The sequence below is a fragment of the Marmota flaviventris genome, chromosome 3 (genome assembly GCF_047511675.1).
Source record: "Marmota flaviventris isolate mMarFla1 chromosome 3, mMarFla1.hap1, whole genome shotgun sequence".
Classification (NCBI taxonomy): domain Eukaryota; kingdom Metazoa; phylum Chordata; class Mammalia; order Rodentia; family Sciuridae; genus Marmota; species Marmota flaviventris.
In genome coordinates this window covers 75343964-75366570 of record NC_092500.1, presented here as the reverse complement: position 1 = coordinate 75366570, position 22607 = coordinate 75343964, and the positions used below count along the sequence as shown (strand labels likewise).

Sequence of the window (22607 nt, the reverse complement as noted above, 5' to 3'; positions counted from 1 at the left end):
CTGTCAACATCCATGTAAATATGACAGTCTTGGGTAAATAAGATGTTCTCTGTTTACTCACTTTCATCTGAGATTATGAACATGCCGTGCTGTGCTCATACTTATCTGGAAGTAAAAAAGAAATAAAATATATGTTTTTGAATACCTTGTGATGTATACTCAGACTTAATTCATAAGTTTCTCATTTTCTTTTTCTATGGATCTTTATTTACTCGTTACACGTGTTGAAATGCAAACTTCTCTGAAAAATTATTTCTAAAAATAGTTTTTAGACAATGAGTTATATTTTCCTAATTATTTCAACACTGTAATTGTCATACTTCTTCAAGGGAAAATGAAACTGATTTTATTCATTTATGCATGCATTTGACAATAATTTATTGAACATTTATGAAGTATCAGAGTGGATCCACCATTTAATAGCTGGGTGGTGTTCATCAGTAAATTGTTAATGCAGTCAAGGACACTAGAAATTAATTGGATGAATTTAAAGAGGCATTATAAGGGTATTATAATTTAAGTACTTACTGAATGTATAAATAATCTTATGTTCCCATAGTGGGGATCATGTCAATGGAGACATGAATTCTGAAAGGGGGAAGATAAGGTTAAAAGCATTTCCATTTTGAAGTAAATATTCTTTTTCATATATTCATGATTACCTTTCTTAATGTCCTCTGAATCATTGTGAAAAAAATTCCAAACTTTTGGGCAACTCTACTCTGTGAATTGATGCCTACAGAAATAAAAGCTATAATAAAATATATATGGTGGTGTTAGATGTACTGGAGGAGAATTTAGAAATTAGACCAAATGAACCCTCAAGTCTCATCCTGTTCTATGATCCTGATTTCAAATTCTAATAGTAAAATTATCAAGGAAAGAAATATGCTGAACATTTTAATAGTCTTTGAATAGTACATTGATCTAATAGATATTCAACTAACATGTTAAATGAATAATAAATAATTAGACAAGATTTAAATCAGACTCCAAAATCCATTTTAAATTCTAAGAGATAAGCATAAAGACAGTTAAGGAGCTAGTTAATGTGTGGGTAGCTCATTATTTTTAAGGACTCTTTACTTTACCATTGATTATATTTGTGGCCTTAGGAAAACCACATAACTTTTCAGAGAAGCATGTGCCATTTGTAAAATGAGAAGTCTCTTCTGTCTACCACAGGTAGTGGTGTGCATATCATATTAAACATTCAAGGTGTCTGTAAAATGGTATAGTAATATGAATCAAGAGCTGTTAGGTTTGTTTATATTATGTGACAAGTAGATATGTTTTAGAAGTCCTAATTACTTACACAATTCATAAGCTCAGAGTGTGAGGGTGGTGTTAGATGGTTACATAGGAAAATGTTCTTTTTCTCAGAAATGCAAAATATATTTAAGACTGAAATATTAGGTCTGTTACTTACTATAACATGTAAATATTACCTATATTATTATTCAACTGATATGTAAGATAGCATATTGACATATCAATATATTTACATATCTAGAGAGTGGGAATGCCAATAATTAGTACAGTGGGGAATATCATGCTCACATTTTATATCTCCATCTTTTTGATTCCTCTGCCTGGTGAAGGACTGCTGAACTTTCCCTCTTGATGGCTGTTAAATGGAACAATTTCCACATGTAGTCATTTATTCCTGTAAGGCTGTGAGCTAATACACTGTTCTACTTTCCTGACTGCATATTTAAATTGCTATAATCAATGTTCATTGTAAAAAAATATGGACATATTAAAAAAGAAAATAAAATGAACACAAATTTTAGCACATAAAATCATCAGTATTACATCTGAATGCATTTTTTCTAGTTTTTAATCTATGTACATTCCCATCAACTTTTTGTTTTGAAAATATTCAAGCCTACAGAAAAGTTGAAAGAATAGTACAATATATACCCATTTCCATTATGCATAGATTCATTGATTATAAACAATTTGCCCACTTGTTCTCTCTCTTGCTCTTTTTGTGTATGAATATGAATCTTTGAAATTAAATTGTAGATGTTGCACTAGGTTTTTGGTAAACATATAAGCGAGTATTTCCTTAGACTAAAGACATCCATTTATAATAATTCACAGTACTATTATCACATTTAAGAAAATCAGATATTTTTTCCATACATTTGATAGCTTTATATCCATCCAGAATTATATTGTACAATTTCTTTGCATTTGTGTTATAGCATGTTGTCTTATGAAATTTTTTTTTTATAGATTGCATAGTATACATTGATTAGCTGTTTTCCTTTTGTGGATGAATTTCTTTGGATTGCTGATATTTTTACTATTACTAATAATATTGAAGTCACTCCATTTTTCCCTGAAGTGTTTAAAAGAAATTTGGAATAAAAGATTTATTTTCCTTTAAAAGAATTTCAGGTATGAGCCTGAGAGAGAGGACTTTTATTTGTTCTAATAACTAGGGTTTTTATTTTTATTTTTTCATTTGGTAGGACATGTCCTCAGTCCTGGAAATAATGGAAGCATTGGAATTTTAGTCCAGGTTATAGGGACTTTAAAGGAAGTCTGGAAAGTTCTTTCCTTCTCACCATCTCTTTTTAAGTCACTGCTCTGGTAATAGGTTTTATTAAGAATGAGAAAAATGATGCAGGTTTGTTTCCTATGAGGCTTCATTTCTTTAATTATGAATCTCTACTTAATAATTTATTTTTGAGTGTTTATCCTTATCCCTCAAATTAATCTAATTGAAGATTGAAAATCTTATAATGGGGTTATGAGATCTTATAATAAAGATTGAAAGATCTTATTATCCTTCAGGCTCCACCTTGGGGTGAAGTGTCCTGAGACAAGGCTATTCACTGATCTATCAAGCTGTTTATAGAGGTAGCATGGCATGATTTAGAACTTATCTCCCCAACTCTCTTATATGACACATAGCTTATGAATATACCCTCTTGGATGAGTGGGCCCTAGGCTTGGGCATATTTATTGCTGTATTTGCTTGCTTTCAGGGTTTCGTGCACCTGAAGTTGCCAGAGGAAATGTCATTTATAACCAACAGGCTGACGTTTATTCGTTTGGTTTGCTACTCTATGACATTTTGACAACTGGAAGTAGAATAGTAGAGGGATTGAAGTTTCCAAATGAGTTTGATGAATTAGCAATACAAGGAAAATTGCCTGGTAAGTTCTATTTTTATGTACAATAAAGATTTTTTTTCCCTTGATACCAGCCACTTCATTTCTAAGTAGTTGTATGCTGAGTTCATTTAATAGCTGATGATTTCTGTTTAGTGTATGGACATTTTAAAATCCTGTGATACATTAATAAAAACCATATGAAAATGTAAGAGCTCTAGGTCTAAAGAATCTCAAGTGAATATTGGTGTATCTGGCATTATATTTAGAATACTCAGGGAGGGAAAACTACCTTTAGGACCTAATTTGGTGGCTTCTAATTCTCATAAAGAATTACCATGTGCCCACTGGCCCATAATATTTTCATTTTCTTGGAGTGAAATAGTTTATATGCAGGAAGGAAAGCTTGAATTATTTATAACAATAATTTTATTAATAAATTATTAATAAGAATGAGTAAATGAGTATTTAATAAGCTCAAACCTTATTTTGAATGGTTTTCCCATACTTTCAAGAAATCCTAGGACCTTGTCATTCATTCTGTGATCATCACTTTAGTTTTCACTATGAAGTATCCATTTAAATTTATTTAGCTGTTTCTCATGTATTCTGCTTTCTTTCTCATTTAAGAAATAACTTCTCAGTGTACACTATGGGCCAGGTATAAAGAATATAGCATTTGCTGTTCCTTTTAGGGGACCTTTAAAGATAATGGCAAAAGAAATTTATTGTTACTTTGATAAACTTTGGATATGAGCTAGGTCAATTCCCTTATTTTAGCAGTGAGGTTTCCAGGGAAAGTATCCCATACTCTCTTCTGCACCAACCTGAAGTATGGCATTCCTCTTATAAAAAACAAATGTGCACAAACCAGTTGTGGTGATATGAAAATTAAATGCTTGCTTACTTTGAGTATTAAAAAGTATTTCCATAGAGGCCTGATTAGTATATAAGCAAAAGTGTTTTCAAAATCTATTTTAAGCCGGGTGAGGTGGCACATACTGTAATCCCATGGCTCAGGAGGCTGAGGCAGGAGAATCAAGTGTTCAAAGCCAGCCACAGCAATGGCAAGACACTAATTAACTCAATGAGACCCTGTCTCTAAATAAAATACAAAAAAGGGCCGGAGATGTGGCTCAGTGGTTGAGTGTCCCTGAGTTCAGTCCCCAGTATCCCCCAAACAACAACAACAACAACAATAAAAATTTACTTTAAACACAGGTATGAAATGGAAATCTCTTATTTTTTTTTTCATTTGGTATTTGTGTCTCTTTTGTATACCATAAGGAATAAAAACATCTGTTTTAATGTGTTTAGTGGAGACCAAGTTGTAAAATTTGTTTTAGTTTTGTAATATGTGAGTTCACAATAATTATAGGATCAGGAAGTTCAGTGTTTTATGTTTTCCTTTGCAATGTTTGAACTTCTAAATATGTTGAGAGAAAATAAATAACTTTTACTTTATTTAGTGTACTTGCATTGTATTTTTTCATATTTCAGATCCAGTTAAAGAATATGGTTGTGCCCCATGGCCTATGGTTGAAGAGTTAATTAAAAAGTGTTTGAAAGAAAATCCTCAAGAAAGGCCTACTTCTGCCCAGGTAGTCTATGGTCAAAAATTGTTGCTTTGTGTAGAACATCATATATATATATATATATACATATATATAATATATACATATATATATGTATGTATATACACATATATATTTACGTATATAAACATAATATGTAAAAATCTTCAAATATATGTACTCAAACACATAAATAAACACAGACACAAACATAGAGTTGAAAATAATTATAAGGTGGAACTCCTATAATCTCCACTATCTTGGCACACACAGAAAATATATGCAGCACCCCAGATGTCTCTGTGTGTGTGTGTGTGTGTGTGTATTTCTTCTGTGGAATGACTCTTTGTTATTTTGTCCATTTGCCTACAAATCACAGTAAGAAAAGGACATTCTTCAAATACAGTATACTCATCCTTTTTAAATTATATATGTTAAATTTTTTTTCCCTGAGTTCGTGTGGCTTTCCTTTTTCAATGTCCCTTAGAGTATCCCATAATGAGCAGAAGACATTCTTAATTTTAATATGTATAAATTTGGCAATCTTTTTTATGGTTATTACTTTTCAAGTCCTGTTTTGAGAAGTCCTTTCACCCAGAGTCACAACAATATTTACCTATGATTTTTAAAAATATTTTTAAAGTTATGCTTTTGGCATTTAATTTCTTAATCCATGTAGAATTGGTATATTTATCTGGGTCCAATTTCCTATTTCTAAATAGAAAACCAGTTTTTCCAGCTTCATTTATTAGTTTCTCTTCCTTTCTTTCTCACTGATCTGACATGAACATTTTGGAATTTGTCAAAAATACATAGACATCTCCATACACATATTTTCTTCCATTGGTCAACTTATCTATTTTTCCTATAGCTTTATTTAATTTCTTCTCTTCACTTATTTTTCTTCTCTAGGTATGTTTTAGCTATTCTTAGCTTAATTATACATAAAATTTCAAATCATTTGTGATTTGTTAAACTGCGATTCATCCAGATCATCAGGATTAATAATCCAAACTACAGATAAAACTACATTGAAAAAATGACACATATGGGGCTGAGGTTATGGCTCAGTGGTAGAATACTTTCCTGACATGTGTGAGGCACAGGGTTCAATCCTCAGCACCACATAATTAATAAATAAATAAATAAAGGTATTGTGTCTATCTACAACAACAACAAAATTAAAAAACGACTACACATAGTTTTATACTGGGCACGATATATCCTCTTTTGTGTGTGTGTGTGTGTATGTGTGTGTGTGTATGTGTGTGTGTGTGTGTGTGTATGTGTGTATTTTTTTTTTTTAATTTGAAAAGAAAAGAACAGATCAAAAGTGCCAACTGACCAGAATTTTTGAAAGAATTATTCTTCATTCAATTCTATATTGCTAAACTTCTGGTCAGTTGACACTTTTAAACTGTTCTTTTCAAATTAAAAAGAAATACCAAATATACAAATATACAAAATATACATAGTTTGAAAGTGTTTATTTGTTTCAGTGTAATTTTATCTGTAGTTTGGATTATTAATCTTGATGATCTGAGTAGATCACAGTTTAACAAATTCAGGTTTTGCTTGATAGAGCTACGACATTTAGTTCTATATTCAATCTTTAAAGAGGAATAACTTTATATGTGTGTTGTTTTGTTATTTTAAAACTTTCTCAGGTCTTTGACATTTTGAATTCAGCTGACTTAATCTGTCTGATGAGACACATTTTAATACCCAAAACCCTTATTGTTGAATGCATGGTTGCTACAAATCCTAACAGTAAGAATGCACGAGTTTGGTTCGGCTGTGGGCACACTGACAAAGGTCAGCTCTTGTTTCTTGACTTAAACACTGAAGGACTCACTTCTGAGGTAAATCTGAATACTCTTTAAATCATAAGTCTTTTAGAACACTTACTTTAATATATTTTAAAGCATATACCAATTAAAATTACTTTGAAAGAAATTAGATAAGAGCCAATGTAGGAGTATTATTAAATTAACTTTCTCTTAGAACATAGGAATTTGCATGAAATTAGTCTGGTGTGTTTTAAAACCAAAGTATATATGGGTTTTGGGTCTGAGACAGGTAATCTAGTGCATGTGATTTAGGGAGTGAGAAGTTTGGAAAGAAGTAGAGGAAGCCAGAAGGGATTGAGGCAGAAGCTCAGCACAACTGTGGTTTCTGAGGAAACTGAGCCTCAGCCTCTACTCATAAGAAACTCTGGAATGTGAATAGCACAACAGAATTCCTGCCACCCAGCAAGAGGACCAGCGTTTAATTCTCACATGTCAGTTAGTTGTCTGCTGCCATCTGCCCAGAGGTGAGGGTGGTAGAACCCGTACCCTGTGCCCATTGGCTGCTGGCATTCTGTGGTGAAGAGAGCAGGTCTGTGCAGATGACAGCCACCATTCACAGAAGCTAAAAAGTTGTTGATAAAACTTATTAATAGGTAAAATTTTAAGCTGAAAAAATAACCTAATATTTTGATTTTTGCCTCAAAATAAATGTTGTCCCTAAAATTGTGCTTAAGATTCAACAATTCTCTCATATGGTTTTGTTGGAATGATAATTGAGACTGAAAAATAATTCGGAATTTTGGTTTCAGATGCATTCTAGGTAGGCATAAATTGTTTGCCAGTTAACTCAAATATTGTTCAAAATTGAATAAAATTGGCATTGTTTTAAAAAGTAAATGCACAAAGATAAAGAAGTTATGTATGTTGGTGAAGCATTTTTTTTGTCCTATACAAGTTCTTGTTATTGAGCCAAGTCCTGTAGAGAGTATTATTTTCTGTTAACAGGAGGTAGCTGATAGTACTATACTGTGCTTGGCCTTGGTGCATCTTCCTGCCGAAAAGCAAAGCTGGATTGTGTGTGGGACACAGTGTGGTACTCTCCTGGTCATCAATACCGAAGACGGAAGTAAGAGACACACCCTTGAAAAGATGACTGATGCCGTTACCTGTTTGTATTGCAATTCCTTTTCTAAGCAAAGGTATGTAGGGTTGTGGATTTAGTTGAGTGAAAATCGTATACCATGTAGATGATTTAATTTTATACAAAATTTTTATCATATTGCCAAAGATTCCTCATTTTTAGCCTATTTTCATTGGTTTGCATCTACTCAAGAGAATTGGGCCACAATGGAAGTTGTTATTTTTCTATGTGTAGGGTCATAAAATGAGCCAACTGTTTCTTTAGGCTATTACCTCAGCTGTGATCCTATCTCTACTTCTCCTCAAGTCAATATTCCTTGGTAGGGCCTCTTGGAAGATGAATTTTATTAATTCTTTCTTTGAATACATGTATATACATATGTATATTGCCAGCCTATTATTTACCAGGCTTAAACATATCGGTAATATAACCACAAAATTGGAAAAGAATATAAGAAATTAATAAGTTATTAATAGGTAAAAGTGACTAAACTCTTATCATTTATAGGGATCTTATCCCAAAGAAAGTTATCTAAATGGCAAAATTTCAGATATGAGTCATAAGTTGACTACTAGACAAGACAATTTCTAGGGGCCATTAAGATTATGAACCATATACTTCTCTAGTTTAAGTCATTACTTGAAGTATCAGAAAAATGTGAAACAAAAGTTTTTGGTACCTGAAATAAAAACTTCACTGGCAATTTTGAAGCTGAAACTCTTTGGACATTTTTAAAGAAAAATGTCACTGATGATTAAGCAAGCAAGGTAGACTTGATTCAAGGCAATCATGATAGGAGAGAGAGATTGAACCCAACACCACTGACACAAAAGTGGGAGAGTTTTAAGGTGAGCTACAGTTGTAGAAAAGTGTTGGAGGATCCTGTGGGTGCTTGTAAACACATTAACAATAGCCATCTGCTTTGGCTAATGTGCTATCATTGAAGGTAGTCCGCTGCTCTCCCACAGTGACTGGGAAATAGGGAGGCCATTTCTTTTGATGATTAAATTTTAAAGGGATGGCTCCTAGGTCCTGGGAAAGACTTTCCTGTATATAAAACCGTCAAGAGGCTGGGGAAAGATTTACATCTCAAAGGGGCTGAGAAAGAATTTATAATTGCAAGTTTTCTAAATAAAAGCTCCAAGAAAATGGAGGGCAGGAGACTATAGTCAGCAAGAAACCTGCCTAAAGTTCAGTCATGCTGGGGAGAACTTTAAGGACTTCTTAGTCAATATAAATGCTCTTTTTGGAACAACTTTGGCATTTTTTTTCCTTTTAGCAAGCAAAAGAATTTTCTTTTGGTGGGAACTGCTGATGGCAATTTAGTGATTTTTGAAGATAAGGCTGTTAAGGTAATGTGCAATGCATTCTACATCAAATTCATTTTAAACCCTTTGTTTTATGTATCTCATCCCTCTACTACGTGATTATAAACTCCTTGAGAACAAGGATCATTAAGTTCTGCTTTTTAACTTTTTTATTGCTTCATAAAGTCTTGAACACAGTAGATCCTCTGAAACACTTGCTGATTGTATTTTTTTTAAATGAATGAATAGGATAACATGATAGATGAGACTGGATTTGAAATGTTAGAAATGGTATGAATGAAGCAGCTAATTCCTTATAAATATATTGTGAAATAAAACAACGAATATTCAAATTTTAAATCTGTTTTGTGCCCTGAGGGCACAGCTTAGTAGAGAGTGTTCTTAGCATAAAGCCCCAGTTCAGTTCCAAGTACCACACATACACACACACACACACACACACACACACACAGGAGGGGAGGGAGGGAACAAATTTGTCTTGCCATTAACTTTTTCTTCACACTGAAAAAATCATTTAACTTTATGATCTTCATTTTTTAAAATTTAGTCATTAAAGCATTAATTCCTTTATCTACCGACTCAACTATGGATTCATTTATTCACTCAACTTCCTACCCACTCATACTCCTCGATACCCAAACCTTACTATCTAAAGAGAGACACAGAGGTGGAGTAAAAGCCCCAGGTTATTCCTCATACAATTTTTTTTTATGAAGTAAACAAGTTGGCTATAAGGATAATATTTTAATTGAGTCCTGTTTTAGATACTGAATATTATTTATACTTTGAAAAGTATGTCTGAATTTTTATTTTGATATCTCTAGTCCTTTAAAATGGGAAGTAGTTTCAGAAAGCAAGAATTTTATTGTGTTCCATTCCATAGATACTCAATATGCTGAATGTGTTTTCTCTTTTTGTCAAAGTGTAAAGGAGCTGCTCCTTTGAAGACACTAAATATAGGAAATGTCAGCACTCCACTGATGTGTTTGAGTGAATCCGTGAATTCAGCTGAAAAGAACATCATGTGGGGAGGATGTGGCACAAAGGTTTTCTCTTTTTCTAATGATTTCACTGTTCAGAAACTCATTGAGACAAGGACAAATCAACTGTAAGTTGTTTCCTTTCTCTGCAGCTAATCTACCATCTATTTTTGTGGTTTACAATCATATCAATATTATTGATAATCTAAAATGAACACATTTTAAAAATGCATAATTTAGTTGTCTACTATAAAAATAAATACACATCATAGAAAATTCCAGAAAGCAGAAATGCATTTTAAAAATTCAATTTGTTTAATCACTTTTGGAATAATATATAAACCCATCATTATCCTACTGTATCTTCCAATTACATTTTTAACAATTTTATTATCTCTGTTTCAAATTAGACATGGAATTACAAGGCAGTCAACTCACTATTGTACTAAATCCATGAGTTTCATATGATATATGAATATATGTAATATTCGCATATTATATGTAATAATATGAATATAATATATATATATATATACAGTTTGGGGTAATTTCATTAAGAATAAATTGTAGAAAACAGATTTGTAGGATTGAAGCCATTTCTAGGTTTGATAATTGATTATCAAAATTATAGCCAAGCTAGTGATACCAGTTTCAAAAAATAAATACATAAAATATGAACCTCATTCCAATTTATTGTTTCAATTTTTAAATTGTAATTTAACCTGATCTGTTTGCTTCTTTTTATTATTTTCCTTGGTGATAAGCGATGTAGGATGGCAGTGGGCAAGAGCATAAATTAAAGTTTAAATATTGACTTCGGTCTTTATTGGTTTTATGAGCTGGTGAAGAACCTTTCAAATCTTCAGCTATCTCTTACTTGAAGATCAGAATACACTCTGTTTCAAAGGGGTGTTTGAGAGATTAAATATGAAAATTAATGTAAGGAGCTTAATATAGTGGTTAGCACTTGGTAAGCTCTAAACAAATGTCAACTATTATTATGATTGTTAGTAGCTTTGGGTCACAAATTCCTATTTCAGGGACCATCCTAGTTTCCAGTATCCCTCTAGTTGCCCCAGATTGAAATTTGGGAATAAGCTTTGATCACTTTCCCCCATTATTCACTTGACTCTCTTAATTATAAATATCCCTCAAGTCCTTTTACTTCTCATTGCTTCCATGAGCCAGACTATCATCCATCATCTATGCACCAACAACAGCACCTTCCTCTCCAGTTCTCGTTAAAATTCTTCAGTTGCATGCCATTGTCCTTTGATGAAGCCCAAGTAGCCTACCAGGCCCACCATGATTTAGTCCTGCTTACCTCTCTAGATTATGTATTGAACTTCTTAGCCCTCTGTGCTTTAGCCAAACTGAAATTGTCCCATTTCTCAAAGACAGTCTTCTCCTTTTGTCCCCCGGTCTTTGGGTACGGTTTTCTCTTTTGTCTGTTATGACCTCTGCCTATTTCAGTCCAAATGTTACTTCCTCTAAGTGGCTGTTCCTGATCCTACCTGTCTTCGATTTGTGCTTCCATTGCATCTGCTGTTTCCTTCCATAACAGCTGTCACGTTTTTATGATTGCATTAAAAATAGTTTCTTAATACCACCAGACCGGCTGGTTCTGAACATTGACTGTGCCGTAGAAACCACAAGGTAGGTCAAAATTATCTTGTGCCTGGGCACTACTGCAGACAATGACATCAGACCAATTAAGCTAAAAATAGGGCCCACTCTTCAGTGTTGTTTTGCTCTTCCAGTTTTCGGGTGATTCTGGGTTGGACATGGTCAGGGTTAAGATACACTGTGATATAAAACCTGGTGGATGAGGATTTTAGTTGTCTGCTTCTCAAATTTGATAACTCGTATGTGGTAACTGTTTGGATACTTGCATTCCCATTATTTCATTTACATTTTTAACCCAACTCTACAAGTCTGATAACCCTTAAAGGAAAGGCCTGCAATTGCTTCTTTTCATGGAGCATTTTATGGCATCATTGGTATCAATCAGCCCCCTTAAAATTCCATATGATTTGGAGAATAGATGCTTCATTAGAGGACATCCACAAATATCAGTCTTTCAAAGATAATAATCTCTCAAAAGAAATTATGAACCAGTACCATAAACACCTGTAAACACTTGAAACTATTGCTTTTTTTCTAAAAATGCATCTTCTGTTTCCTGGACTCTTCCCCATTAAAGAGATGTCATTTCATGAACCTGTGTTGCCTCATCATCTTTATCTCCTTATCACCATCAGCAAACCCTGAATGAAAGGAGTGGTAGTTAGTTAAAGAAGTTATCTTTGGAGCCAGGAGACTCCAGAGGATTTGCTTTGTGTCCCTGGTCTAAAACATGATAGTCATGTGACCATGAGAAAATTCTTTAGCATTTGTAAGCTTTTCTTTCTATAATTATATACATTGAGATTATCATATTATACAAGTTTATTTTAAGAATTAAACAAGATAACACACAAATATTTTGTGTTTTCTAAAATTCTGTGTAAAACTTTGTGCTAATTGGAACTATCTTATATTAAGATAGCTAGCACCTCAAAAGAAATTACTTAAAATGTAGTGGCTGTCTTGCAAAATATTTTTATCTCCCTTGGCAGAATAAATAAAAGTGGAGAAAATAATATTTACACACTAGGATATATTAATTATTGTCATATCCCTATGGTATTTTCATATTATCTTTGTGATTCAATTGCAATTTTAACTATTTTTACTTTTTTCTGGTAATTCATTCTGTTCTTTTAGTTTGTTCTTCATCAGTCCATCCTCTGTCTGCTATACAGTCAGAACAATTAATAAATTGCCTGGTGTATCAGAGGTACTTACTCATAATAACTCCTTATTAGATTGTGAATATGTAGAAAACACATGCTTGTCCTTAAGAAATTACCATCTAGTGTGAGGGAGACACTAATAAATAAATACTTTATTTATTTATTTGTTTGTTTATTTATTTATTTATTTTCCTATTTTTATTTGGAGATAGGGTACTGCTAAGGTCTCTAGTCTGGGTTCCAATTCATGATCCTCTGGCCTCAGCCTCCTGAGTACCTGGAATTACAGGTGTGCTCCACCATGATCAGCTAAAATGTTATTATGTTTAATAAGGACTATAAAAATACAGCTACAACAGTGGGGAGAAAGAATGGTTGCTCTATTTTGATAGGTCAGTGAGGAATTCCAGAGGAGCTGACATTTAGGTTAAGCCTCAAAGGCTGACTAGGAGCTTGCCATGCAGATAGGGCTTAGGATCGCCAATCTGTTTGTGAAATACACACAATGCCACATGTCTTAGGTTGGCTGAGAGTTATTTTAAAATGCTGGTATTTTTCCTTCATTTTAAAAGGGGGTAAATGGTAAACAATTTACTTTCCATTTATGCTTGGACGATGGTCATCTTTTTCTTGTAACTTGATTAACTTATGTTTCTGCAAGAATACCTTTCCTTTTAGCCCTTAAAGATAGGCCATTAAACTTATTTCAACATCTTATGCTTTATAACTCTAGGTATAGATGGCTAGCTTTTAATTTTCCAAATATTCATTACCACAGTGATTTAGTTGCAATATCTAAAAGTTACAAATGTCATATTTCTTTTAAAACTTAAGATGCAACATATAATTCTATAAAGAACCAGGTAGTACTGAAATTAAAACTAAAACCAGGAATAAACATTAACTATAGTCTTTATTTTTATCAAGAGAAACCAATATAAAGTAACCAAAAGTAAGTAAAGTAGCAAAGTAAGTTTCATATTCAATTTAGGATGGTTACAGGAGAACATGGGCAATAGTCTAGCTTATTTCCAAAATAGTGTTAAATTTACATGCCTTAGGAACAACCATAAGGTGGTATCATGACTTTTTTGACATTCTTTTTTCCTTCCCTAGGTTTTCTTATGCAGCTTTCAGTGATTCCAATATCATAGCTGTGGCAGTAGAGACAGCTCTCTATATTGCTAAGAAAAATAGCCCTGTTGTGGAAGTGTGGGATAAGAAAACTGAAAAGCTCTGTGAACTCATAGACTGTGTACACTTTTTAAAGTAAGTTCTGTGGTTATTTTCTGCTTGCCAGAACTGTCTCTATGCTTCAGACTGCACAAAGGAGGGAGCTCTGCTTATTTTTCTTTTTCCCTGTAAATAGAAAATTTTTGAAAATGCAGAAACAAAATTGTTAATGGTTGTCAGCACCATCTTTTGATATCCTGTACATTTCATTTTGGGAAAATAAAAGAATAGGAACATACTATATGGTATTACTAAGAATATTCTCTAGTGAAACAGTCATTTTTAAAAGTGGCCATACTGGATTCTAGACTACTGGGTATATGTCTAGAATTGTCACAGAGTCAGATGTTACTATATATAATTAAAACTACTTTCCCAAAGATTCTGTAATATAAAGAAAAAGGTCACAAAATGACCTGATCAGTGCACTAAGTAAGGAGGGAGGCTCAAGACCCTGACAGACAGACATGGCGATCTAATTCAACATGTGAGAGACAAAGCCCTCATAATGTATATAGTCATTCCTCCATATACTTGGGTTTTGTGTGCACAGATTGAACCCACCTAGGATCAGAAAGTTAGACCTATTACGGTTGCATCTTTACTGAACATTTTATTGCCATGATCCCTTAAACAATACAGCATAACAACTATTATACAGCATTTACATTTTGTTAGGTATTATAAGTGATTTAGAGATGATTTAATTATATAGGAGAGAAAGTAATATGCAAATACTATATCATTTTACATAAAGGAACTTGAGCACCTATGATTTTGGTAGCTGCAGTGAGCGGGGAAGGTTCCTAGAACCAATCCCCCTTGATACCAAGGGATGACTGAATTGTTATATATTCATAATTTGAAAAGTTATTATATGTACATATAGAGAGAGACAAATCTCTTTTATCCCCTAATTGCTGATGAAATTATTAATGCATACTTTCTTTATGATTCCTAGGGAGATAATGGTAAAAATAAATAAGGAATCAAAGCACAAAATGTCGTATTCCGGGAGAGTGAAAACTCTTTGCCTTCAGAAGAACACTGCTCTCTGGATAGGAACTGGAGGAGGCCATATTTTACTCCTTGATCTTTCAACTCGTCGAGTTATACGCATAATTAACAACTTCTGTGATTCTGTTAGAGTCATGATGGCGGCACAGTTAGGCAAGTTTCTTTTTCATGTCCTTGAAGATTATAAAAATATGCCTTTATTTTAAAATTTAAGTTTTCACTTTCCAGCTTTGTTTGGAGTTCCTTCAAATTTCACATAATGAAACAGGACTGGGATACATTTTAAATAAGGCCCTTTAAAATGTGGAAGAAAAAGCTGCTCTTAGTCCCCCAAGAGAAACAGATGACCGAGGTTGAACATTCAGCTTGGGTCTTTTTTTTTTTTTAAGTTTTTTTTTTCCTTTTAGTTGTTGATGGACCTTTATTTTATTTTTATGTAGTGCTGAGAATTGAACCCAGTGCCCCACACATGCTAGACAAGTGCTCCACCACTGAACCACTATCCTAGCCCCTTGATTTGGGTGTTACTTGCTTTTTTCCTTATTACCTAAAGGCAAAAATGGGAAATACATAGCCTTGAGTATGTTTTGCTATTTCATTCAAGAAGTTAAAGCAAATGTTTATTTTGGTCATAGTCCAAGCTGCCCACCCTTGGTAAAGAATACCATTTGGTTGTTCATTCTATAAAAAAATTCTTGTAGCAATATATGCTGAACTCCACAATCTACAAATATTGACAAATCATGATAAGTTTTGTTCAACCTTTTATGTCTATTCTGGCTCTTATGTGAAATGTATTTTTCACATAAAATGTATTTCAATGTCTTTCTTTGATTAATTATTTTATTCAGAAAGCTATAATATCTTATATACAAAGCTGATCACAAAATAACAGTGTAGGGTTTAGTTCTGCAAAAGTAAAGTTTATGTAAGTTTAATATGTCAGCAATACAATGTTTGACCATGGTGAAGAAAATAGATTCTTTTTGCAAGAATATCTTAAGAAAGGTGTTTCTCCTGTACCCTCACCTGTTTGTCATTTATAGATATCAGGGTTGCACAGAAGTAGATTAGATGCTCTTGGTGATTGTTAACTACCAGGATGGGTCCACACAAGCAGATTAGTAGGTCTCAGTGGGTTATCTCCCTGTCTTATTTGATCAATATTGTTTTATTTAATTTAGTTTGTATGTACTCTGGAACCCACATGGTTGTTCATAATTGAAATTATATTGACATTTCAGTAGATTATTATTTATTTTAAAATAAAAATTAAATTTAAACATAGACTACAAGGTGCACAATGATGTGGCTTCACTGTACCTCTCTTATATAGCATTCATCAGTCATGATTTTTTTCCCCAACTAATGTCAATATCTTCACCAGAATATAACCTGCATGTGAGTTGGGTCTGTGTTTTTTTGGACATCTCTTTACTCCCAGGACCTAGCCTATAGCCCAGTACATACAAGACTTCTGATGAACATTTTTCAGATTAATTAGTGAATGACTTGATAATACGATATTGTGATAGAGGGTCAGTTATGCATCTATCCAACTCTCTATCCCCATGCTTCATATTTGTTCCTTGTAGTATCAAAAACACTTTTATACACATTATCCATTTAATAGTATAATTTTAGAAGAAGTAATGTATAAAATTAAACCTATTTTATAGAAAGCTTTAGCTGCTTTCTCAGATTCACATAATTAAGAATTGCAACTTTACTGTTTTTTGATATAGTTTAATTTATTGTATTGATAGAAAACTTCTGTATTTTGTTTTTTTAAAGGAAGCCTTAAAAATGTCATGCTGGTTTTGGGGTACAAACGGAAAACTACCGAAGGTATACAACAACAAAAAGGTAATATTTAATAGGAGGAAAAGATATTGTGTTTTATAAATTTAAAGTAGATATTACATATACTTTTAGCAATTTTAATTGATAGTTTCTTTACAGTGTAAATAATTTAGGCAAATTTCAATATTAAGTTTCAATGATTTAGGAATCTTAAATATTTATTTTTTTCAGATGAGGGAAAAAGAACAGTCACTATAAAATGAGAACTACTTCAAATTTAAACTAAATGTGAATATTTTTTTGCTTATAACTTACCTATATCCAGATGAGGCCTAATGTTGAATAATGTTGGAAAAAGCTCTCTTTGTTTCAGTAAATGAAATGATTGGTTATAAAGTTGTCTATGTGCCTCTTGAAATTTGGTAGTTAAGACCTTGTGTATTATTAACATTTTATAAGAATATTTTTTATAAATGGCAATAGTTTAGTACTTATATATAATGAAATATAAATTAACAAAATAAAAATATTTTATAATGGATGTTTGAAGCATGATTTTATTTTTTTCTTTTTATAGAGATACAATCTTGCTTGTCTGTTTGGGACATCAATCTTCCACATGAAGTGCAAAATTTAGAAAAACACATTGAAGTGAGAAAAGAATTAGCAGAAAAAATGAAAAGAACATCTGTTGAATAAGGTATCAGAAGTCTTTGTCTTTAGATAGGAAAATTATCTCTTGTAAATATCTCTTTAAAATATTTATGTTAAAAGGAATACTTCTATCCTTTGAAACAACTCGTGTATATGAATAAATGTTTATATGTTTTATTTTTAATTTAAATATATGTAAAAATAGTTACCAGTGAAAATATGTTCTAAGGAACTATTTAAAATACAGTGTTATATTTCCTATATGCCCTAATTAATTTGGGGGATTAATTAATAAGTATAAAATACTTGTAGTACTCATACTAAAATTTTCAATGTGATCATTTTTGTTTCATTATCCATGCTGAAGGTAAATTTTATTTTAAATTTTATCCTTAAGACAGGATTGTTGTTACCTGGGCATGGTGGTGCACACCTCTAATCTCTATTCTCTAATCTTGGTGACTCAGGAGACTGAGGCAGAAAGATCACAAGTTCCTCTTTAACTTCAGCTATGGGGCAATACAATGTTTCAAAAAATAGAAATAAGAAAGACTGGGGAAGTAGCTCAGTGGAAAACTACTGCTGGGTTCAGTCCTCACTACCAAAAACAAACAAACAAACAAAAAAAACACAAAAGACACAATAGTTGCTTGCTTTCTAGAAATAACCCAAGGTGAAATGAAGATATTTTGGGTAGTTTCCCATATAATACGTTATTTATTGAACTGTTTTTAAATGCACTAACATACACTTATAAACAGTCCATTGAATTTTCACTAATAAGGCTCTCTGTTGCTGATGCAAACCATGCATCTCACAGTTTCCTCTAAAATAAACATTTCCTCTAAAACATGACACATCAAATCCTCAGATACAGGAAGGACATAGTTATCCTTTTTCTATTTTTCAACTATATCTTTGAATGTGGGCATCCTGAAACTTGTATTATTGGTGTAAATACACTGTTTAGTTCTTCTAGAGATATTTTTGTAATTTTGTTTTGATTTTCAGTGGTAAGCCAACCCATTGCTATTTATTTCCTAATTTGCTTTTTTCTAATGCTTCTACTCATACTCTCCTAAATGTATGACCCTGCACACCCTACATCATTTAGACAGAAACTCTATTTTGAAAATTATAGAATTCTACAACATCCACAAAGACCATGGGGACAAATGTGTCACTCACTATTCAGTATGCTAAAGAAGAACTTCAGCTACAATGGGTAAAAACAGCTGCTAATCTAGTCTTCTATATTAGACCTAACTTGTTATAAATGTCTTCTCAGAGTAGGAGTATCACTGCCAAGAACACATGTAAATATGTGGTTATCTTTCTACTCCAGGAAAATCACTTTTGGTAAATCCATTGGCCCTGCCCAGTATTCTTCATTTTAAACAATTCTCCACGATAGCATAACAAGCCTATTTGATATTCCCAGAACTGACTTGCATTTTTATTATGTACAGACTTAAAATTTCTTTCAATGAAGGATAATCAAAATCTTAACCCTGAAACAGTTTCCACTTTTCAAAGTGACCCATGTTTTAATTTATTATGTAATTAAGCACAAAAAAATGCATACATGAGGAGCTGGGGTTGTGGCTCATTGGTAGAGTGATCTCCTCGAATGTTCGAGACCCTGGGTTTGATCCTCAACATCACATAAAAATAAGTAAGTGAAATAAAGGTATTGTGTCCAACTACAACTAAAAAATAAATATTAAAAAAATGCATACATGATTGGGCCTTTTTATTCCAGTGACATTCTCTCATTGTAACTTTGTATGTAAACGCAGATTTTTTTTTTACTAAAGACAGTTATAGAAAAATGTGTAAATGAACATTGTATTTAAATGAAACAATAAACATTTTTAAAACATGTTTATGAGTTTTAAGACCTTGTGATGGTGTTTTATTTTCATATATAGATCTGTTACCCATCTCATATAAAACTTTGTATTAGTCTGTGTGTGGATTAATGGCACTCTAGGAAGGTGTCAAAATTTTTTCTTGAGAATTTATAGGATATTTAAATTCAATTTTATATAAGAAAATAGTTGACATGATCCCTAGATAAAGTTCTGAAGGGCACAATATATTCTATTTTCAAGTTCTTAGAAAAAAAATTCTATTAGTAGAATTATTCACACTTAAATATTAAAAGAAAAATAAAACTTTAGAACAACTGATGTAGATTTAAAAAATAGTCATTTTTAGTCTTTCCTGATTAAACCCTAATATAAGCTGTTAATTATTATCAAAACATAAGTATTTTAACAGATTTTTTTTCTGTATAAGTTTGAAATGAAAAAGAAAGCTTCTCTGAATCTGATTCTGTCCAGCACTGTATTGATTGTGTGTAAACTGTTTTACCTAAAATGTAACTTATTTTTCATCAGGACAGAAAAATATATTGGTATGACAGCAGAAATAACAATAAATATTCTGAACTTGACTAAATTAAAAGTGAACATATAAATATTCAGATATTAAAGGGAGATGAAATTCCAAACTTTCGGCACTAAGCTTCTTTATGTCATTCATCACCTGAGATAACTTAATGCCCGACTTAAAAATGGGATGTTTTTCTTGGAGACTTAGAAGCAGGCAGTACAGTAAAATTTTAAACCATGCTAACTCAGCAAAACTTGAAGCCCTCATTCTCCATTCTTACCAGTTCCCACCCAGGGTACCATTTTTTCCCAATAATTCAGAATCTGGCTACTTACAATTATATAGGATCATACTCAATTCCTTCTAATTTTTCTAGGCATTTGGAGTATTCCTAGCACCTTGTCTTTCAAGAGGCAGGGAGGCACCTGAACCAAAAGCCTGCTGTCTGTATCCTCTGAATGGGTGAGCAGAGACAGGGACAAGGTGGTTTTCCCTGAGTGCCTCCCCTGATTCCCAGCTTCACATGAAAAGTTTCTGTTTAAAGGAGTCTTAGCCTAAGACAAAGAGTAGGGAGAAGGAAGGTGTACCAGGGTCTGGGTCCTGGGGCTGCTACTTGGCCTCCATGAGAATCCACTATCCTACATTATCTGGTAGCTGGAAAACTAAAGTGTATGGTGTACCTTATATGTGCTATTCTGGCTTGGCCTCACTGCATTTTATCCACTTGAACACCCAAAAGGGTGTTGTTACCATTTTTTTTTAATGAAAATACCACACAATGTGACAAATGCTCTATTAGAAATACTATGGAAAAATAGAGACTGGCCAGAAAGTGGGGGATCTGGGAAGAAGATCAATAAATACATACATAAAAAATACACAAATAAGGCAATAAAAACGACTAATATTTAATCATAGACTTAGGATAAATAGGCAGCAACAACAATCTTCATAATGAGATAAGCTTTCTAGCAAAAGGATTGCATGCACACTATTTGAGGAGCACAATCTTTTTCTAAAAAGCCTTTTACTGGGGGAGGGAAGAAGAGTTGGGAAGAGAGGATGGTGGGGGAATACAGAAATGATCAAATATGTTATATGCATATATGAATATGCCAGGAAAAAACCCATTATTCTGAATAATTAAGTTACTAATTTTAAAAAAATCCTGTCAAATACTGAAATTTGTAACAACTTCCCATTACTTGAGAACTTAATTATAGTTATCTATTTAGGAGATACTTAAGCAATTACAGATACAGGCAAAATTCATGTTTATATATAGATATAGCATTTTTTGAAATGAGAAATTATAAGGGTGTCCTCCAGGGGCTCAGACACTGGAGACAGATTCAGGATCCAGGAAGGTAAATGAAGATGCAGGGCACAGTTGGAATAGTAGACATATTTTATGCAGAGGTGACAGCAGCCTCTAGCGTCTTCCCCACCCAAGTCTTTCCATGGGCCTTTTATATATGCAAGCCAAATAAAGAAGTTGCAGTGCCAATAGTTTACATAAATATGTACATGATCACAAAAAGATGCTTATGACCTGGAGTCATAAACAATTAACTTGAATCAGGGTGATTATGACCTTGATTACATACTAAAACATAATGGTGGAAGTCTCAGTAAGGGAACCTAAGTATAGCCAACTTTGCCCTGCCCTACAAAGTCTAATGAACTTTTGGGGGATATTAGGGTGAAAGAAAAAAAAATAATTGAATACCAAATTGATCTTATAGGTTAAGAAACATGAAAGCAATCTATGAGCCTGTGCCTACAATAAGGGGTTTTCCTCATCTCATTAAAAAATAAATCCCAAATAAAGTATTTTCTATCATGATAAAATAAAGAATTTATAAAGTAGAAATGTAATTACTTTCATCACCTTTAAAGTTACTTACAAAAACAAAGGGAAAAAAAGGAAAAGATGTGATGGGGTTGTAACTTGTAGGTAGAGTACTTAGCTAGCATGCCTGAGGCCCTGGGTTCAATCCTTACCACTTCAAAACAAACAACAAAGTGAAAGTTGGTGAATTGGAAGACTTGGATCAATATCCCTGATTCAGCATTTACTAGCCATGTGAACTGGAGCATATTGCCCAAATAGCTAGAGAAGAGCTGCTTTCCTCATCTATAAAATGTCAAGCTGGTACTCATGTTCTAGACAGATGAGAATAAAGTGAGGTAATGCATATGAAGTTTGTCAGTTTTATTCCCAGCTGAATTACATGTAAGTACCATCCCATAAGGAATTTCAGTCTGGTCATCAACTTCACTCAAAAGGAATCCTCTAATAACTTGTGCATTACTATATATCATGGATCTTTTGTAGCAGCTCTTGCATACCATTACAATAAATCCACAAGTGCCAAGGGTTTTTATCTAATTTGTCAAACAATTAATTTGAAGCTTAAAAAGAAAACACTCACAAAGTATTAATTCTAAGTCTAATTTGTTCTTTCAGTGAAATTCATGATCAGATATGGATAGATAAAGGATCATCATTTCCATTCCATCGCCTTCTTGTCGAATTCAATTGCCACTTGCTGATCTATTTTTGTATAGTACACTAGTCTAAATTTCATTTCAGCCTATAAAACGGGCATTTCCTTGCATGGAAGCTAAGGTGATAGTTTGCAATGATTCATCCATTTTGTTTTGTCTGAAATTACTGAACCAACACAGTAAGTGCAACTCAGTCAGTGGAATTAACTACAGACAAGCTTAATTGGCTAGTATGAACATTAGTGCAATTGATAACATT

At 32.8% G+C, this 22607-nt stretch overlaps 1 protein-coding gene across 3 annotated transcripts in view; it reads left to right on the top strand.

Annotated features, from left to right (window-relative positions):
• Lrrk2 (leucine rich repeat kinase 2) overlaps positions 1-19324 on the top strand; it is a 127592-nt gene extending 108268 nt beyond the window's left edge. For 2 of the 3 annotated variants that reach the window (XM_071609970.1, XM_027934119.2), the window contains exons 42-51: positions 3000-3170; positions 4626-4726; positions 6367-6561; positions 7495-7688; positions 8910-8982; positions 9882-10066; positions 13850-14002; positions 14928-15136; positions 16778-16849; positions 17364-19324. In XM_071609970.1, the coding sequence (XP_071466071.1) occupies positions 3000-3170; positions 4626-4726; positions 6367-6561; positions 7495-7688; positions 8910-8982; positions 9882-10066; positions 13850-14002; positions 14928-15136; positions 16778-16849; positions 17364-17485 (1475 nt within the window). In that variant the 3' untranslated portion in view covers positions 17486-19324. Of the gene's footprint in view, positions 1-2999; positions 3171-4625; positions 4727-6366; positions 6562-7494; positions 7689-8909; positions 8983-9881; positions 10067-13849; positions 14003-14927; positions 15141-16777; positions 16850-17363 lie in introns of all 3 variants that reach the window. The other variant, XM_071609969.1, reaches the window with a different exon arrangement.
• The last annotated feature ends 3283 nt before the right edge of the window (positions 19325-22607 follow it).